At 42.2% G+C, this 20,903-nt stretch overlaps 1 protein-coding gene across 3 annotated transcripts in view; it reads right to left on the bottom strand.

Annotated features, from left to right (window-relative positions):
- tmem41b (transmembrane protein 41B) overlaps positions 1 to 20,903 on the bottom strand; it is a 40,042-nt gene that overhangs the window by 1,758 nt on the left and 17,381 nt on the right. For 2 of the 3 annotated variants that reach the window (XM_041198298.1, XM_041198297.1), the window contains exons 4-5: positions 14,056 to 14,160; positions 11,851 to 11,989 (exon numbers count right to left, since the gene is read on the bottom strand). In XM_041198298.1, coding sequence (XP_041054232.1) covers positions 11,851 to 11,989; positions 14,056 to 14,160 — 244 coding nt within the window. Of the gene's footprint in view, positions 1 to 11,850; positions 11,990 to 14,055; positions 14,161 to 18,038; positions 18,133 to 20,903 lie in introns of all 3 variants that reach the window. The other variant, XM_041198296.1, reaches the window with a different exon arrangement.

A 20,903-nucleotide genomic window follows, 5' to 3' on the forward strand; every position in this document is an offset into this window, starting at 1 on the left:
ATTCCAGATCCCAACCACTCACTGTGTGAAAAAGTTTCTCCTCCACTGCTTCTTTTGCAAATTACTTTAAATCTGTATCCTCTTATTTTTGATCCTTCCAATGTTTCCCTACTGACAGGGACTCCAGCAGTTCAAGAAGGCAGCTCACCAACACCTTCTCAAGGGCAATTAGAGGTGGGCAATAAATGCTGGCCTAGCCAGCGAAGCCCACGTCCCGTAAATGAATTTTTAAAAAATCTGTTGTCTACCCAAATACCACACCAATGTATTATCCCTGATATCCTCCCACAGCCTCTACAAATGATTTCTCATCCTAGGTGAATTCAATCTCCACCTCAACTCACCCTAGCCCTCTTTCCTCAGTGTTCACTGCCCTTCTGTCCTTCCTTAGCCCCTTCCTCCAGTTAATCCCTCCTACCTAAACTCACATCCCACCCTCTGGGCTTTGTCATCTCATAGAGTGTCCTATTCCTATTATTTCAGGCATATATGAGGCCATCTCTGATTGCTTTCTTATATCCTTTATCATTCATCTCCTTTCCAAACCCACTTTCTTTGTCCACACCTAAGAGGAGAAAAACCCTTACCCCACGTCACTTTAAAATTGCACTTTTAAACTACCAACTCACTCTTCTAGCATCATCTTGGATTGCAAAGATAACTCCCTTGTTTTCTCCACTATCAACCATTTCCTTATGCTCTTCTACCCTCACTTCTAAATACAAGTACAATGAGCCCATAAACTTGTCATTTAGACTGAGAACAACCATTCAGCTGCCTCTGCAGCATTTTCCCTTCAATTCACCAAGGAAGTCAGGCATCTGCCAAGGACCCCCTTTCCCAGCCCTGAACCCAAGTCTTTATCTAGTTTCTGTCTTATCTCCTCGCATAGGTAATGTGACCATCTCCTGCTCTGTCAATTCACACTAAACTGCTGACTATTCAGAAGTGAAGAGTTTTCTTTGCACTCCAAGATGCTCCTGGAAAAGTCAGCTGGTAGTTTAAAAGTGCAATTTTAATGCTTTTTTAAAAATAATTCGTTCATGTGGGTGTCACTTGGCCAGCAGTTATTACCCATTCCCAATTGCCTTTGTTCAGAGGGCATTTAAGAGTCAACCACTTTGTTGTGGGTCTGCAGTCACATGTAGACCAGGTAAGAAAGGCAGATTTCCTTCCCTAATGGACATTAGTGAACTAGATGGGTTTTTATGACTATTTAATTCTAGATTTTTATTGGATTCAAATTCCACCATCTGCTGTGGTGGGATTCGAACCCTAGTTCCCAGAGGATTACCCCTGGGTCTCTGGATTACTAATCCAGCGACAATACCACTATGCCATTGCCTCCCTGCAAGTGACAAGGGTTAAGCGGTTTTTGTCCCTAGGGGTGGACAAAGAAAGTTTGTTTGGAAAGAAGATGAATGATAAAGGATAGAAGAAAGCAATCAAGCTGGCTGCTCTCAGTTAATGCCCCCCTTCATTTCAAAATTGCTACCGTCTCAATTCTTACACTCAAAAAGCCTACTCTATCTCTGTCCTTGTAAACTCCTGCCCCATTTCCAACCTACCATTCTTTCCAAAGACCATATGTTGTCACCCCCCAAATCAGTGCATACCTTTCCTGCAAGTCCACGATTGAATCTCTCCACTCAAGCTTCTGCTCCTGCCACAGCACTAGAACAGCTTTATTTAAAACCACAAATGACAATGTCTTTGACCATTTAGGGATGATCTCTTCTTGTTGATCGCAATTTCTCTGGAGTCTTTGACATGACTAACCAGAGCAGCTTCCTCCAATGCCTCTCCTTTGTTGCCCACCTCAATGGATTTGCCCTCACTTAGTCCCATTCTCATTTAATCAATAGCCAGAACATCTCCAGCAACAGCTTCTCTTTCTGCCAGTTCTGGAGTGCCCTGAGAATCTATCCTTGGTCTCCCCCTATGCCTCATCTGCAAACCGCCATTCGGTATCAAAAGATGTAGCATCAGGTCCCACATGTGTGCTGATGGAACCCAAGCTCTATTTCTCCACCACATCTCTTGACCTCTCCATTGTTTGCCTTGCCAGCCTGTGTGTCCTGAATGAGTCAAAACTTCCATCAGGTAAACACTGGGAAAAACAAAGCTTGCATCTTGGGACCCCAACAAACCCTTATCATCTCCACCACAAATGTTTGCTTGCCACCACTTCCACTTTCATCACATCGCCTGCCCTACCTCGTCCATCTGCTGATGAAACCTCATCCCTGATTTTGACATCTCCAAAATGAACTATTGCAATGCTTTCCTGGCCAGCTTCCCAAATCCTTCCCTCCAAATGCTTGAGCTCATCCAAACTCTGCTGCCTATATCCTGCACCAATACCCTTTCACCCAACATCTGTGCTCAATGATCCACTTTATCTCCCTATCCCAGATTCCATCAATTTAAAATTCTAATCTTTGTATTCAAGTCCCATCATAACCTCGCTCCACCCTTTTCACAAAGAGAACCCTACAAACTTCAAGGTCTTTACTTTCCTCCAATACTGGCCATTTACAAATATTCCACCCTCTTTGCCCCACAAAGGACAGCCATGCCTTCAGCAATCTTGGCATTTTTATTTACTTGTTCGTGTGATGTGAACATAATTGGTAAGGCCAGCAATTTTTGCCCACCCCAAGTGTCCATGAGAGCAGCTAAAGCCAACCACATTGCTGGGGTCACAAGTAGGCCAGGCCAGCTAAGAATGGCAGATTTCCTTTACTATAAGACATTAATGAACCAGATTGGTTTTTGCAACAAATCAATGTTAATTTCATGGTCACCATTACTGAGGCTAGCTTTCAATTCCAAATTTTTAAAATTAATTTAATTTATTAATTAATTGAATTTAAATTCCACCAGCTGCTATTGTGGGATTTGAACCCGTGTCCCCAGACCATTACACTGGGCCTCTGGATTACTAGTCCAGTGATATTACTACTATGGAGCCACTGGTTTTCAAAACGTCTCCACGCTCTCTCATTATTTAAGACTCTCCTTAAAATATTTCTTTGACCTAGCTTTCAGTCTGCCCTCTTAACACTTCCTTCTTTAGCTCTGTGTCAATTATTGTTAGATTGTGAAATGCTTGGGGATGTCTTCCTATGTTAAAAATGCCAAATAAATTATAGGTGTCGTTGTATACGGAATTATCCTATCCCCTGTACTTCAATTTGCTGATATCATGTTATAGAAAGATGCATCAGACTGAATCGTGCTGTGCAAACCATTTGCAGTTCGGAAAACTGGATATTCACTTCAGCTAAATTTATAAGGATAGTTAGTTTTATCTTTAATAGCACTGCTGGCTCCATAAGTCAGAAGTTGGTGACAGAACACAGCATAGACATGCCTGGGAACTGAAATCAGCTTTTCCAATGACAGAATGGTTCATCTGGTCTCCTAGAATGCAAAAACTAGAACATGAGAGCCATACTAGAAATCACCATCACATCAGTAAGCAAAACACCTGGATGAAAAGTATTCCCTTGAACAGGCATCCAACCACTGCCTTAAGGTGAAAAATTACCGGATTCTGGATCATCACTAACACAGAAGCTTCAAAAAGGCTCCTGATTCATTCAATGGAAGTTTTACAATGGAAAAGAACAGTGATGGGACTGATAATAAAGCAAATTGGTGAGGTTGCTTGACTAACATACAAAAGGGTAATTCTTTGGCAGGTTTCCGTCTCATGAAACAATGATTTATACCTTGGTGGTTAACTCTGTTAAACATTGCAGGAAGGGCTCAGGAGCCCCACTCCAGCCTGACAGTCCCTGCCATATTGCTGCAGATGAAGACAGTGGCCTGAGGAGGTGCCAGATTTGCCTCTCTTTTCTCTGGGCTCTCTTCCCAGCCAGCTGAACTTTCCATTTTTCTTCCAAAGCCCCTCCAGACAGCCAGCCTCCAGAGGTCACGGCCATCAGTGACTGATTCTCAGTTGTTTGTGTTAATGTCCACCATCTTCATATCTCGCTTGTGGGTGTCCTTGTGGCAGATTTATGGATGTCCAGCAGGTTATAACATAGTAGCCAGTTCACTGTACAGATGGTCTTTAGGTATATAGCCATCATCCATCCAACGAACACGGCCAAGTCAGCAAAGATGTTGCTGGCTTAGTAATGAGTGTATGTTGTTCAAAAGGATAAGTATTTAGCCTTACAGACCAGAAGATCCTATGTTTGATTCCTGATCTGTACTGAATCAGATAATCTCACTGGACCAGTAGGTAGGGAGCAGAGATGTTAAGCAAGGACAAGATTGAGCATGGTCATGTTCTGCACAGATATTGCCACTGCTCATAAACAAAGTATAGCTGTGTGAAGAGTTTGGGTGGGAATGGAACTGTAGCCAACACAAATTAACCTTCAAAAAGAGGAGCAAACTAGAGCAGGGAGGAATCAGGAAGGTGAGGTGGAGAACCAAGTTGCTAGAGTTAGACTAAAACTGTGGCAATAGTAATTTTTTAAATGCACACTATTTCCTGATGCCAATAGAAAGGTGCTTTTACACATGTGTAAGATGTATGCATGCACAAATGTCTACAAATGTGGAGACATTTAAACAAATAATAATCTTACCCAACTCTATAATGGGATGCAGTGCAAGAGAAAAAATGTATAAAACACAACAATTTTAAATGCTCATTTTAAAACATGAGCTCATAACAAACAGCAAGAAGCATCTTTAAACTTAGCAGCATTAATTACAGTTCAATCTCACAAGCTCATATTTTCATACAGCAGCATTTAAAACGGTTGAATTTTTCTCTTCCAGAGAGAAGTCAGGCCTGATCCTATGGGCAGGTTTAATCAAGATGAACTGACATATAGGCCTGGATTTTACAGTCTTAATTGTTTCCCCCTGAGGGTGGTGGGAGTCTGGAACTCACTGTCTGAAAGGGTGGTTGAGTCAGAAACTCTCATAACTTTTAAGAAGTATTTAGATATTCACTTGTGTTGCCATAGCCTCCAGGGCTATGGGCCAAGTGCTGGGAAATGGGATTAGTGTAGTCAGATCTTTGTTGACTGGCACGAACATGACGGACCTCCTTCTGTGCTGTAGACGTCTATGAGATTAAAGGCAGCATCTCAGGTTGATAAGGCTGAGTTAATAAAAACTTAGAATTCCATTATCAAAAGGTACAGCATACAAAAACCAAGAGGTAAGGAGCATATATAAAACCGTAAGTGCCTAAGAATCCTGTGACTTTGGTTTCAGATGATAGGATGAATATTTAGGCTTTAGACAGAATGATGCAGGTTCGCAAGGCTCCTGCCAGTATGAGGAAATATGAGTACTGTACAAACAGAGACTTCGAAAATTGAGTCATTTTCTTAGTTTGAGTGACAGGTTATAGAACAATGTTAGAGTTGTTTAAAATTATCAAAAAAATGGCATAATAGACAGTATCAGTAACTGAGAAGTTGCAAATCAAGGACTATTACAAGATTAAGCGCATTAGGTTTAAAACAACGTGCAGGAGAAAAGACTTTACATGGAGAATGGTGGGGATGTGGAATTCACTCTTGGGTTACTGGTTAAGGCCGAGATGGTCAACATTCAAGCTTTGATTGAATAAATAAATGAAGGGTAAGGGGTTGAACTGACATGGGAACACAACAGATAAATGTGATTAAATCTACTGTTCTAATGCTGGATAAATGTTAACGGGGTTGGCTGGGCCAAATAGAAGTTACAACACAGAATCAGGCTATGTGTTCTATGAGATACTGTTCCTGAAGTTTGCATTGATAATGGTTGGAACATTTTGGAAGCCAAAGAGGAAGAGGAGGGATTCAAAATAGAAGAAGGAGGCAAAGATTAAACTTGTGATAAAATTGACATTTTTCACAAGGAAAATTCTCAATTTGAATTTGGTCTTGACACGGAACAGATCATGCTTGGACAGTAGTAGAGTGTTAACGTTACTGAACCAGTAATCCAGAGGCCCGTAAAAATCCTCTGAGTTCACATCCAACCACAGAAGTTGGGAGAATTTAAATTTATTAATAAATCTGGAATAAAATACTGGTCTCATTAATAATGATCATGAAAACTACTAGATTCTTGTAAAAACCTATCTAGTTCACTGCTGTCCTTCAGGGGAGAAAACCTAATGTCCTTACCTGCTCTGGCCTACAATTGCCCCCAAATCCACAGCAATATGGTTGACTCTTAACTGCCCTCTGAAATGTCCTAGCAAGCCACTCAGTTGTATCAAACCACTACAGAAAAGTCAAAAAAGAATAAAACTGGTCGGACCACGTGGCATAAACCTAGGAATGGGAAATGACAAAAGAACACCGTGCCCAGATAACTCTGCAAAGTCCTTCTCACTAACATCTGGGACTGCCAAAATTGTGGCGGTGTCCCACAGACTAGTCAACAAACAGCTTGACATGGTCATACTCACCGAAACATACCTTACAGCCAGTGTCCCAGACATTTCCATTACCATCCCTGGATACCACCATCCTGTACCAGAAGCCGGACAGGCCCACCAGACACGGCTGCACTATGGCATACAGGTGTAACGGAGAGGCTCATGGGATTCTGGGTCCCATGAAGTCTTATGACATCAGGTCAAACATGGATAAGGAAATTTCCTGTTGATGACCATCTACCATCCTCTCAGCTGATGAATCAGTGCTCCTCCATGTTGACCACCACTTGGAAGAATAGCATGGACATAGGGTTTGGGACTTCAATGCCCATCACCAAGAGTGCCTCAGTAGCACTCCTACTGACCAAGCTCTAAGGACACAGCTGCCAGTAGATGTTGACGGAATCAACAAGAAGGAAAGCATACTTGACCCTGTCCTCACCAATCTACCTGTTATAGATGTATCCATCCATGACAGTATTGGTAGAAATGACCACTCCACAGTCCACATGGAGATGAAGACTGTCTTCACACTGAGAACATCCTCTGTTGTGCGCACTACCAACGTGCTAAATGGAATAGACTCTGAACAGATTTAGCAGATCAATTCTGGTTATCCATGAGTGCTATCATTCATCAGCTGCAGAATTGTATTCATCAACCACATCACATAACCTCATGGCTCAGCAGATCCCTCACTCTACCATTATCATCAAGGCAGGAGACCAACCCTGGTTCAATGAAGAGTGTAGAAGAACATGCCATGAGTAGCACCAGGCATACCTAAAAGATTATTTGCCAACCTGCTGAAACTACAACACAGGGCTACATGCATGCTAGACAGCAGAAGCAGCATACTACACACAGATCCAAGCTATCCCATAACCAACGGATTAGATTAAAGCTCTGTAGTCCTGCCCACATCCTCATACAGCAACACCTATACAGGCTTTGCCGAATAAGTGGCAAGTAACATTTGCACCACACAATAATCAGGCAATTACCATTTTCAACAAGGGAGAATCCAACCATTCCCCCTTGATGGGCAAAAGCAATGCCATTGCTAATTCCCCCATCATCATCAACCTGGATAAATTACCATTGACCAGAAATTTAACTGGACCAGTTAACTGAGCTATATAAATACTGTGGGTAAAGGGGCTGGGAATTCTGTGACAAGTAACTCACCACCTAACTCCTCAAAGCCTGACTACCACCTACAAGGCACAACCAGGTGTTTCAAGAATACTGTTCACTTGCCTGGATGAGTGCAACTCCAACACTCAAGAAGCTTGATACCATCCGGGACAAAGTAGCTCACTTGATCGGCATCCCATCCACCACCAACACAGTGGCAGCAGCGTGTAACCTCTACAAGATGCACTGCAATAACAAACCAAAGCTCTTTCGACAGCACCTTCCAAGCCCATGACCTGTACTACCTAGAAGGACAAGGGCAGCAGATGCATGGGAACACCACTACCTGCAGGTCCCCCTCCAAGTCACATATCATCCTGACTTGGAACTATATTCCTACACAGTCAGTGGGTCAAAATCCCGGAACTCCCTTCATAACATCACTGTGGTTATACCCACATCAAATGGACTGCAGCAGTTCAAGAAGACAGCTCACCACTTTTCAAGGGCACTTATGGATGGGCAATAATTGCCGGCCATGCCAGTGTCACTCACGTCCCAAGAGCGATTAGAAAAGACAGATAAAGCATAAGAGTTGAGAAAGTAGATGGGGTTTCCAACCACAGGAATTGATCTTTCTCTATTCATTCCGTTTAAGCACTTCATAATTTTAAAATGCTCAATTAAATCTCTTCTTGACTTTCTCTCCTCCAGTATAAATAGTCCTAATATCTAAAAGCTCTCCAAATAACTATAATTTCCCATCCCTGGCATCATCATGGTGAATCTACGCTGAACAGTCTCTATAGTTTTAATGTTCCTTTGATAACAGCATATGCAAAGCTGCATATAGTACGCTCTGACCTAACCACTGTTCTATGTAAATTGATGACATGCTTAATCATGCACTCTATACCTCTATCTGTAATACCCCAAATCATTTTCTTTTTGTTCACCCAGATAACTGACATGCAACCCCAATTATACTCAAGAATGTCCAAACCAATCTACTGAGAAATCCATGCCAATAGAATTTCTGTTTGGGCAATACAGAGTTTACACTCTTTCCCTTGGAGATATTCCACATACTTAGTCCAGAAAACTCTGGTGCAACCACCAAGTCTCAGGGGTCTCACAGCTGTTCAGGGATGCTATAGGTGTTTAAGCTACATCATACTGGCAAGGTTTCCGCTGTTTTTCTAGCCAGGACCAGCCTCCCAGTTAGGACACTAGCTGCAAGTCTATCCATCCAAATTTTATCAGTGAACTAGGGTGGTGAGTTAATAATCAACACAACCGCTAGAAACACAGACTGAGTGAGTCTGGGTAGAATTTTCCACTCCCATCATGGCAGACGGGGGCACTTAGATTTTTTGCCTCCCGCCAAATTGTTTCCTGATGGTGGGATAAACTGTTGGAATTGTGTTCTCTTGACTTTCAAGGCAGGTTAAAAGTGGGTCGAGCTTCCCGACGAGCAATGTTGGGAACCCCATTTGCATGCATTAGCATTGCATGCACATTCATTAAAAGGCCACCTCACCGGAAATAAGTTCCCCCTCTAAATTAAGTTCCCCGCCAGCTAGAATTTAGCATGCTCAGTTTACGACTATGCACCAGGCACCCATTACCGTCCCCATGCCCACCCTGACCCTGCCCACTCTAGGCATCCAAGCCACCTGTCTATTACCCCTCTAATTACCTCCTGTACCCCCGCCAAATGAGACCTTCATCTACCAGACTTTCACCCTAGACCAGTCACCCTACCACATCCCACTCCTCTCTCTGACTGTGACTGTTCCCTCCTTTTAGTTCCAATGAGTTCTCCCAACTTTAACTCTCCAACTCCTACGAGTTCTCTCCAGTCTCCAGACCCCAAACAGACCCCACCGTTGATGCCACCCTCTGAAGATGGTCCCCTCTCCCTGGACACTTCCACGACTTTGGAATCCTTAGATGTTGCTTTCTCCTTCCTGGGGACCTCGCATAATGGCACTCAATATGAGTGGTTATCAAATGCTGCACCAAGGCTGGACAAGGGAGGCGGACAAAAGCTGGAGAGGGGAGTTGGTGGTGGTGGAAATAGTGGAAGAGTGCAGCAAAGGTTGGATAGTGGAGGCAGTCTTTCTGGGGAAGAGTGGGGGAGTAGGGAGGGTGTCCGGGGAAGTGGTGGTGAGAATGTCCAGGGAGAGGGGAGCATCTTAAGAGGGTGGCATCAACGGTGGGGTCTGTTCGGGGGTTGGGGGGGTGTGGGGGGGGGGGGGGTGCTGGAGAGAACTCATAGGAGTTGAAGAGTTAAAGTTGGGAGAACTCATTGGAACTGATAGGAGGGAACAGTTACAGTCAGAGAGAGGAGTGGGATTTGGTAGGGTGACAGGTCTAGGATGAAAGTCTGGTAGATGAAGGCCTCATTTGGCGGGGGTGCACGAGATAGTCAGTGGGAGAATAGACAGGTGGCTTGGATGCCTAGAGGGGGCAGGGTCAGGGTGGGCATGGGGACGGTAATGGGTGTCGGTTCTCAGGAGAGGAAAGGCATGTGGAGGTAGATCATGATAGGGTCCAGGCTGACAGTGGGGGAGAGGAATGGTGACATCGAGTGGGTCGAAGGTGACTGGAGAGAAGATGGTGGGTGACAGGGGGAGGGTAGAAGGTGGTAGCACGAGTTTGAAAGGTATGGGCACCATTTTTCCCAACTGATGCAGTCAGTCAGTGTGATCCCTCGAGGTGGGAGGAGAGTCTTTTCGGGTGGGTGGATTTCAAGGTCAGCACGTGGCTTACGAAAGGAACTCCCTAATAATTATGAAGTAACTGGATGTTAAAGATGCTCATGTGTTCTCCTCTCTATAGTGAAGCCAGTATTACAGCAGGTTTGTTCCTGACTAAATGGGTCTCATAACATTAAGGTCTCAGTAAGGTGTAGAGCTGCATTCATTCTGTGCCATTTTCCATTGGCTGCCGTCAGAGGCAGGGACGGTGGGAGGGAAGCAGAAAGCCTCCAAGGGGAACAGCTGGTGGAGGGCAGTCAATTTGGAGCTCCAAACCTCCATCCTCCCATTGAATGGTCATGCGGTTAGTCTTTCAAAGCTGCCAAGGCAATCGTCTCTCTATAGAGCTTTGAGGGTAGTGAACACAAGCGGAAAAAATGTCCGCTTGAGGCTTCTTGCACATATGTCTCATTACTCTATCAAAGAGCAAAGTCTCCATACGCATTCACGTATGAACGCAAGGAATATCTATCTCTGGTCCTCTGGGGTGTCCTTTTCCTGGGAGTAGTGGGAGGGGGATGTCATGTCTAGATGGAAGCCTGGTGAAGGACTAAGCACTTGCCAGCTGGCTTTGAGATGGAGAAAAACCTGTAAAAGATGTGCTCACTTAGTGTATCACTTCAATTCGTTCAGACATCCACTGAGACGTCAATGATGTAGGATGCAGGCAACGCTGACTTGGTAATGGTTCTCATCCAGATGAGGAGAAGAAAGGCCCATTGCAGGATGGCACAGGGAGCCAGGAGGAGCAAGGGCCTGAGCAGCAAAAGGTAACGGGGCCTTGAGGAGGTCAAGAGGCTGGCGAACATGCTCCACTGCAACGGTGAACAATGGCACGACCGTGGTGTATCACCAGTGATGCTCCTATCTACAGACAAGTGAAAGGCAATGCCGGAAGTGCCCTCATATGTCCTGGGATGTGGTCTGCCAGATTCTCCAGTAAAAGTGAGGACGCAAGGACTCTGGAGGAGTAGTTGAGAGCTCCTGGCCTGCAATATGTGAATATATGTCTGGGTGCCCTTTAAATATGCGCCAGGACCATTGACCCCATAAGGTAACAGCAAGACAGATGACTTCCTGCCTACTCATCCACGAGATTCTCCTCCCTCCTCATGGATGCATAATTAATGAGCTGAAAAGTGGAAAATCACACATGTCTACCTGCCCTGCCACCCAGCAGGAATCATGCTGACTTTCCCGCTCGCCACTGCAGTCTCCAGAATGGAAAATTCCACCCTCCGTCATGGGGAACATGGTTTAAATCTTCCATCATCACGCTTCCCTTTCAGGCCATCTCAAATGTAAAGAAAGGTTACCTTTGTTCTCCACGTGGTAGGTTGGCAGTCATTAAATAACTCACAGGGTGTGGGTTTAAGCATTCAATAGGAAGACAGCAAATTAATACCAGAAACGTGCAGTAGATTGAGTTGCATAACTTAATAACTACACCCCCCCAAAAAAACAAGATTTAGCATTCTTACTTCAAAATTGAATTAATGGGATTTTAAAAAACGACTCACCATGAAAACACAGACTTACCTAAAAACGTGCCAATGAAAAAGACACCCAGAGGTACGTTTATTACAGGGCTGGTAATGTTAATGAACCAGTTCGGCAGGAAAGGTGTTATTCTCAAGAAAATTATATAATTTATAAGATGCTCCCTGTGCTTGTCAACCTGCAAGAAAATGTTCATAAAAACAAAATGCAAATTAGGCAAAATGTGAACAATTTGCAGTCCACTACCTTCAGACATGAATACTTTTCTTGCACTACCTTCTTTAAAGATAACTGCATTAACAAGTCTATAACAGATTTAAGTTATATGATATTGCCACACTACACAAGAACAAAGCATCACTGACTAGTGACACCTTTGATAGGCTACATTCTCAATATACCAGCTATATATTTGCTCATGTCACGATAGGTGAACTGGTGACCTCCCCTGATGACACATCACTGGAAAACACATGTAAGTATAACCAAATAATTTCACGCACCCAATTTATTTCCTTGAGGAAACTTCCATATTATGTGCATTCCCCTTCACCTACAATAACTAGAGCAACAGTGGCCATTGGTGATGTAAAGTATCTGGAATGAGCCCGAAGCTTACTGCTCCAACATGCTACTGCAGGACAAGACTCTAAATTTTCCTCCTCTCTTTCCTTCCAACCTTAGAAATGGTATTTGACCTAGTGCTGATAGATAACTTCAAATATCACTCGATATTGCAATTTTCTTTTAATACTGTCCTTTGAAGTAATTTTCTTTTTAACCTATCCTTATCCTCAGTCCCAATGGCTGCGTTTAAGAGGATAGAAAGCCAGCCTGTTCCAGAATGCCACAAATGTCTCCCACCAACCTTCTGAAAGGAGGCCCTAGAGACCATCAGTCATGACTCACACTTTAACCTTCCCTCATTGCTTGAGATGTTGTCATTTTTATTATACCTCCCTTGTACAGGTCATTCAGATCAGGTAGCAGATTTACTTCTGTTGTTTAATGTTAGAGCTCCAACATTTAGCACCATCTTACTGCCCTAACTTGGGATTTCAATTTGTAACTTTGAGATTAGGAGAACATCCTATAACACATTTAACAATTCTCCATTAAAGATCAAGAAAAAACAATTTATGTAGATGCAGTCTGCCTCACATGGAGATCAAAACAATAAATTCTGTTGTCCGACTGAAATTTACTAGGCATGAACATTCATAGCAAATATTCTTTCCAAATTTGAAGGTTTTCCTGTCATCGGTTTTTTTGTATCTTAAGAATACTGATTAAAATAGCATTAGTCAAACATATTAAACAAAAGCAAATTAATTTCCCATAATCTCTCAGTTAAACTAAATAAAAGATGCATTTTGGTATTGCTATCTCATCACCATGAATAAATGCTGACATTAATTTTCCATTAATTTAGCCTGGAATGGCAGCCCCGAGGTTGTCAGCAAAGTAAACAAGGCAATGCACACTAAAAAGTCAACAGGATTAATGCTCAAGGGAAACAACCATGAAACAAAAATAGAAAATGTTCAAAAAACACAGCAGGTCCATCAGCATCTGTTGGAGGGAACAGGCAAGTTTCCATTTTGGATGTTGTCCCTTCTTCAGAACTGAAATGATCTGCCACATTACTTTGGGCCTGATTCCACTCTACGTTTAGTTGTTTTAGAACATAATTTCTCCCTCCCTTTTTTCCAGATTGTATTAACACACGTCCATTTTTTTCAATCTGAAGGGTCCAAACCTGAAATGTAAACTTGCGTGTTTTCTCCATCAATGCTGACTGACTTGTTGTGTGCTACTAGCATTTTGTTTCTGTTTCAGATTTTCAGCATCAGCAGTATTTTGCTTTTTAAGTTTTCAGTTGAGGGGATCGAATAGCTAATACTCATGCCTGCTTAGTAAAGGATAATAATATATTTCTTCAGTTCACTGGCCTGTACATCTATCTCTCTCAGTCAGTGGGGAATACAGCAACCCAGATAAGATGCCAAACAATGACTTTAGATACAGCTGCGCAAGTCAAGTGCTTTTAGAAGATCGAGTATATGCTAAACAAAATGCCCCACAACATGCTGCGAGAACAGCATCTGGCATTATAAAATCACTCTAAAATCAAGCTTCAGTTGCTACATTATTTAGCATTTTTCTTTTAAACTTCACATTATTTAACTTCACTGACAGTGGAACCTCTCAAGTATAAATCACTGAAAATTAGGGTTATGTTACCTGTTGTGACCATTTTGTTGCCCTGTCTGTCAAGTATTTATGAACAACCGGTCGTCCAACTAAATATGAAAGCATGTAGCAGAAAGAAGCTCCAAGCCCAGAACACTGCAATGATTGGACAAAAAAAACAGAATCCATATTGAATTAATAATTTCAAAAAACGGTTACTTCATAAACGTGATTACATTTCGCTACTTACAGCTCAAATTGATGTCAACTTGCCTTCACTACAGGAAACATTTAGGAACATAGGAACAGGAGTAGGTCAATTAGTCCTTTGAATTAGAACTTTGATTAGTTCCAGTGAAGCTCAACGCAAACTGAAGGAACAGCACCTCATCTTCCGATTAGGCACTTTACAGCCTCCCGGACTTAACATTGAGTTCAACAACTTCAGATCATGAACTCTCTCCTCCATCCTCAGCCTTTTTTAATCCCCTTTTTTCAAAATTTATTTTTTAATTTTTATATATTTTTTCCCCACCCATTTCTATTATTATTTTTAAAATTTATTTCAATTCATTGTTTTATCCCCAACTTTTAGCCTATTTTGATCTTTTTTTCCCCACAATTTCACCTCCCCAGACCCCATTAGGGCCATCTATCACTTGCTCATCCTGCTTTCTATTCTTAATGTCACCATTAGCACCTCCTTTAGCCAGTATCACCACTATCAACACCCCTTCGACCTTTTGTTTATGACATGTTTTGCAATCTCTCCTTTGCCTCCACCTATCACGGGCCTTCAATTCAGCTTCACCAATCCCACCTCCCTTAAACAGTATATATTTTACCACATTTCTACTTCTCTTTCATTCTGAAGAAGTCATATAGATTCAAAACGTTAACTCTGTCTTTCTCTCCACAGATGCTGTCAGACCTGCTGAGTTTTTCCAGCAATTTTTGTGTTTCAGATTTCCAGCATCCGCAGTATTTTGCTTTTCTTTTATCCTTTGAAACTGTTTTGCAGGCTCTTGGGCAAGATATTCTCATCCCTCCCTACTAGCAAACCAAGTCACAAATCGCAGAATGAATTTCTCTGTACTATTAGTTACACGAAGTATAGGAGGCCATTCAGCCTGTGTTCATGCCAATTCTCTACTAGAGAGCAAATGTTTAAAAATTGCAGAAATTAAACAAATTTTATAAAGCAAGCTTTGAGATTGAACTGCTACCCTAAATCGTAATACATGAATATAGAGGAGACATACAAATACTTTTTTCTTAAAGCATTAAACGTATAATGTAACAGCAGGAAAAAGTTATATAAGCATACAGCATTTTCAAGAACTCTAATCCTCTTATGGTTTGGGCTTAATTTCATTATTTACCAAATTCTTCTGCCTGAACTTTGCCAGTTTCATCAATAGGAGTAGTATATCTAAATAATCAAAATAAATTCTAGCAGCAAATGTGAGCATAAAAAAATCCTCAAAAAGGTAGATTAAGAACTGCAACAGTTAACAGGGAATAATCAGAAAGGAGATATTTAGCAAAAGATAAAAAGTCTCTCTTTCAAAAAAAGTAACCACTGGTGCACAAACTGCTTTTATAATGTATGGAATCTATACTGCCCCTGTCAGTTTCTGAAGTGTACATCTTGCTGGCTACAAGTGAAAAGTTAAATTGTCCAACTCTACTTAAAAGCAGCTGCTGGGAAGCCATATTTATAGGTCATGCAGACCAAGAATGACTTTTGATCCTCTGTCTGTTCAGAGTTGGCTCTCAGCCATGGAAATGGCCAGAGAATTACAATAGGCCTCAGTGCCCTGGGAATGGAAAGGATAGGAAAATAATCAGAATTATCATTCTTAATCACCATTTCCTGTTGGAAAATGCACAAGTGAACTTTGCACAAGGAGACAACTGGGTTTAGTTATGATTTCACACAGTGCAATTAAATCACTTATCAAAGCTCATTGTTTCTGTTCACAAATGAAAAGTGACTACTTGGGGCAAACTGTACTTTTGGAATCATATTCCATGAGTCACTGCCTTTACAACAGAAGTCAAGTGCAGGAAAGAGAAGAAACATCGTCCTAGATAGCTTTCCTGTACAGACCAGAAAGGTGGTGTGTAGCCATGCACCATAAAGAGACAAATAACTATATTTAACATACAGCTTAGAGGTAAGGAGTAGGGGAATCTAGGGGTACTGATAACAAATCACTAAAGCAGCAACATATATTAAAAGGCCATTCAAAAAACAAACAAAGCACTGGGGTTCACTTCTTGGACTGAAAAGCAGAGATGTTGTGTTAACCTTGTATACAATCTTAGGTAGATCAAACATGGACAAAAGAGCTGAACTCCAGATGTGAGGTGAGAGTGACTGCCCTTGACATCAAGGCAGCATTTGACCGAGTGTGGCATCAAGAAGCCCTGGCAAAATTGGAGTCAATGGTAATCAGGGGGGAAACTCTGCACTGGTTCAAATCATACCTGCACAAAGGAAGATGTTTGTGGTTGTTGGAGGTCAATCATCTTAGTTCCAGGGCATCACAGCATGAGTTCCTCAGGGCAGTGCCTTGGGTCCAACCATCTTCAGCTGCTTCAGCAATGACCTTCCTTCCATCATAAGGTCAGAAGTGGGATGTTCACTGATGTTTGCACATTGTTCAGCACCATTCACAACTCCTCAGATACTGAAGCAGTCCTTGTCCAAATGCAGCAAGACCTGGACAATATGCAGGCTTGGACTGACAAGTGGCAAGTAACATTCACGCCACACAAGTGCCAGGCAATGACCATCTTCAACAAGAGAGAACCCAACCATCGCCCCTTGACATTCAATGGCATTACCATCACTGAATCCCCCACCAGCAATATCCTGGGGTAACCATTGACCAGAAATTGAACTGGACTAGCCATATGAATACTGTGGCTACAAGAGCATGTCAGAAGCTAGGAATCGTGCGACGAGCAACTCACCTCCTGACTCCCCAAAGCCTGTACGCCATCCACAAGGCACAAATCAGGAGTGTGATGGAATACTCTCCTCCTGCCTGAATGAGTGCAGCTCCAACAGCACCCAAGAAGCTTGACACCATCCAGGACAAAGCAGCCTTTGATTGGCAGCCCTTCCACAAACATTCAATCCCTCCACCACTGACGAACAGTGGCAGCAGTGTGTACCATCTACAAGATGCACTGCAGAAACTCACCAAGGCTCCTTAGGCAGCATCTTCCAAACCCACGACCACTATCATCTCGCAAGACAATGGTAGCAATACATGGGAATACCACCATCTGGAAGTTCCCCTCCAGTCCACTCACCACCCCGACTTGGAACTATATCCTTCACTGTTGCTGGGTCAAAATCCTGGAATTCCCTCCCTAACAGCACTATGGGTGTACCTACACCACAGGGATTGCAACGGTTCAAGGCGGCAGCTCACCACCACCTTCTTAAGGGCAATTAGGGATGGGCAAAAAACACCCACATCCCGTAAATGAATAAAAAAAACTTGGAGTACTGTGAACAGCTGTGGTCTCCATATTATTAAAAAAAATACAGAGGCAATGGAGAAGGTGTGATTTACTGGAATGATACTGAAACTGAGAAGCTATGCCTCTCCTGAGAGGCTGAACAGACTGGGGACTCTTTTCACTACAAAAGACAAGACTGAATGGTGACCTGATAGAGATCTTTTAAAATTACGGAAATGCTTCATAGGGTAGACTTGTGGGGGAAACCATAGCTAGAGGCTATTAAAATATGATTGTCATGAATAAATCTCCCCTCAGCCTCCTATGTTCCCAAGAAAACGTTCACCTATCCACAATTTTCTCATAGCAAAAAGCCTCTATTCCCGGAAACATTCTCTGTAGCCTCTCTGGTGTGAATGTAATGTGGTGTCTAGATCCATACACTGTACTCTAGCTGCGGTCTAACTAGTGTTTTATACGGTTCTAGTATGTGAGAACAGGTTTTCATTCCATGTTAGCAACAATTAATTTATTCCATTTTCTTATCAGCTTACCAGACAGACGAGGAACAGGGCTAAAGGGAATGGGTACAGGAACCCTGAGAGGATGCTAAGGAATATGGAACCTGGTATGGCAAAAGTCTGTAAACTGGAGAGAGTATGGTCAAGGATTATTGTGATGCAAAATATGATATGCTGTGCAACAAGATCTTAAATTCACGCAGCTGCACTATATTACGTATCCTGTAATTTTAAATATCCTGCAACTGGCACTAATGTATTCTTAAATGTTCGCCATATCAACAAGAACAAACAATCACGAAAGGTTCCCTGTTCTCAATATCAGTGTTTTAGTCATGTGATGATATTGGAACAATGACCTGAACATTGAACAAATCACAAGTTAACATTAAGCATGCAACTTAAACAGCTAATCACAACCTTATCATGAAGTGGAGACTGTTAAATTAAAAGATTTTAATAAAGTTTGAGAATCTCAAAGTAATCAATGAATTTGTAGACAATGAGTGGGAGAAGCTCAAGATAAAGGAAAAATAGATCTCCTTGTGTTTCACACAATTTGCTGATATTTGTAGAGCGAGAACTGCATTAAGGTTAGATCTTTACAAAGTAGTCACTGCCTTTCCCGCTTCGAGTCTTCCTGCGTCATCCTCTACCAGTTGGTCAGCGAGCAGTTCTCCTTTCTCTATAGAGAAAACAACTGGCTGCCAATCTGTATTCCCCGTGGTAGCATGCTTTAAACAGTGAACCTGACACATCATGTAAGGGATAGGGTGAGAATCAAAAACAAGCACTTGAAAATTGTCAGGCCTGGTTTAGTGGTAGCACACTTGCCTTGGAGGCAGAAGCTTGTGGGTTCAATTGCCACTCAAGAGACTGGAACACACAGTCTAAGCTGAGGGAATCCTGAACTGTTTGAGATGCAGTGTTTTGGATAAAACATTAAACCAAGCTCTTCTCAGCCCTCCCAGGCAAATGTAAAAAATCTTATGGCAGAGTTCTCCCCATAGTCCTGGCCAATATTTGTGCCTCATCCAACATCACTGAAACAGATTCATCTTCTCCTTGTCATTTGTGGGACGTTACTATCCATAAATTGGTTGCAATATTTCCCTATATTAAGACAGCAGCTATACTTCAAAATAAATTTATTGGCTGTAAAGCATTTCGGGACATCCTGGGGTCATGAAAGGTGCTACATCATTGCTAATTATTTCCTTTTTTTCTTCCAGTTTAAGGGAAGAGGTTTGGAACCATGATTGTCCTGTACTGCGCTACTTATACACATTCCTACAAGCAAACATATCTGAAATGATTAACTACATTTTAACTCACTTTTTTACATAAACAGTGTGTGAGAAACATATAGTAGTGTTCCCCAGAGGGAAAGTAAAGTTTGCACTGAAAGATTTGAAACTCAGCAAGAGTAATGACAAAACAAACTCCAATTGTCAAACAAGGAGGATGTGTTGCTCCATGTCTATGTTGGCAACACCCAGCTCTACCATCACACCCTTTCAGTCCCTCCACTGCCTCTCATTTGTCACACCAACATCTAGTGTTGGATGAGCAGAAAATTTCCTCTAATTAAATATTGTGAAGTCTAAAGTCATTCTCTTTGGTCCCAACCACAAACCTTGTTCCTCCGGCACTGTCTGCATCCCTCTCCCTGACAACTGTCTGAGGCTGAATCAGACTTTGTCCAACTTTAGTGTCCTATTTGACCCAGAGATAAGCTTCCGACCCATCCTCTCTATCATCACAGCTGCCTATTTCCACCTCTTTAACACTGTCCATCTTCGCCTCACCTCAGCTCATCTGCTGTTGAAACCTTTATCCATGCCTTTGTTATCTCTAGATTCAACTATTCAAATGTTCTCCAGCCATCCATCCACTCTACACCCTCCATAAATGAGCTCTTCAAATTTATGCTGCCCATATCATAACTCTCACCAAGTCTCATTCAACCACCACCTCTATATACATTGACTGACATTAACACTCAGTCTGGCAATGCCTCAATTTAAAAACTCTCAATTCTTGTTTTCAAATTCCTCCATGGTCCTACATATCCCTAGTTCTGTAACCTCCCTCAACCCTGCAACCCTCAGAGAATTCTGCCCTCCTGCAATTTTGGACTCTTGTCCATTCCTGATTTTCATCACTCCACCATCGGCAGGGATACAATTAGCTGCCTAGCTGTGAATTCTGGAAGACCATCCCTAAACCTCTCTCGTCCTCTATCCTTCTTTAATGTTATTAAAGCTCTCCTTATACCTACCTCTTCAACCAAGATTTTAGTCACCTATTCCAATACCTCCTGTGGCTCAGTGTCAAATTTTATTTAACAGCACTCAATGAACATTCTACAATTGCAAGTTATTACCATTATAACAGGGAAAAAAAGCTACACCACCAGAATTCAGACGAAACTCACTCTTTGGTCGGTGTTGATTTAACTGATTTGTCAGTTGGCAACAGGGTGCTACAATTGGTGTCAGTGCCATGGTTTCAGAAGAAAATGAAATCAGCCATTATTACAGCCTTTGCTCATTTTATAGCAACTCCTGCCGAAAGCATGCATGTGGTTGTTTGCAGTTAAGCAGCATACTAATATTCAGTCTGCAGGCTCATACATGAATAATGGAGACAAAGTGGACAACACAATCATTTTATCCTGCATGAGGATGGCATATCTCCAACAGGGAAAACACTCTCCAGAAAATATTACATACAAGTTAAAACACAGGAGACATTCTTCAAAGGCAAAGTAGATAAATATAATGTTCCTTGCAATATTAAACCAGAAAAGTACTAATATTCACCCTGCTCCTGCAGTCTTTTGTAAAAGAAGGTAACCTCATAAGCTGAGCTAATGGGTCTACCATAGTTTCCATC

The sequence above is a fragment of the Carcharodon carcharias genome, chromosome 10, assembly GCF_017639515.1.
Source record: "Carcharodon carcharias isolate sCarCar2 chromosome 10, sCarCar2.pri, whole genome shotgun sequence".
NCBI classification, from domain to species: Eukaryota; Metazoa; Chordata; class Chondrichthyes; order Lamniformes; family Lamnidae; genus Carcharodon; species Carcharodon carcharias.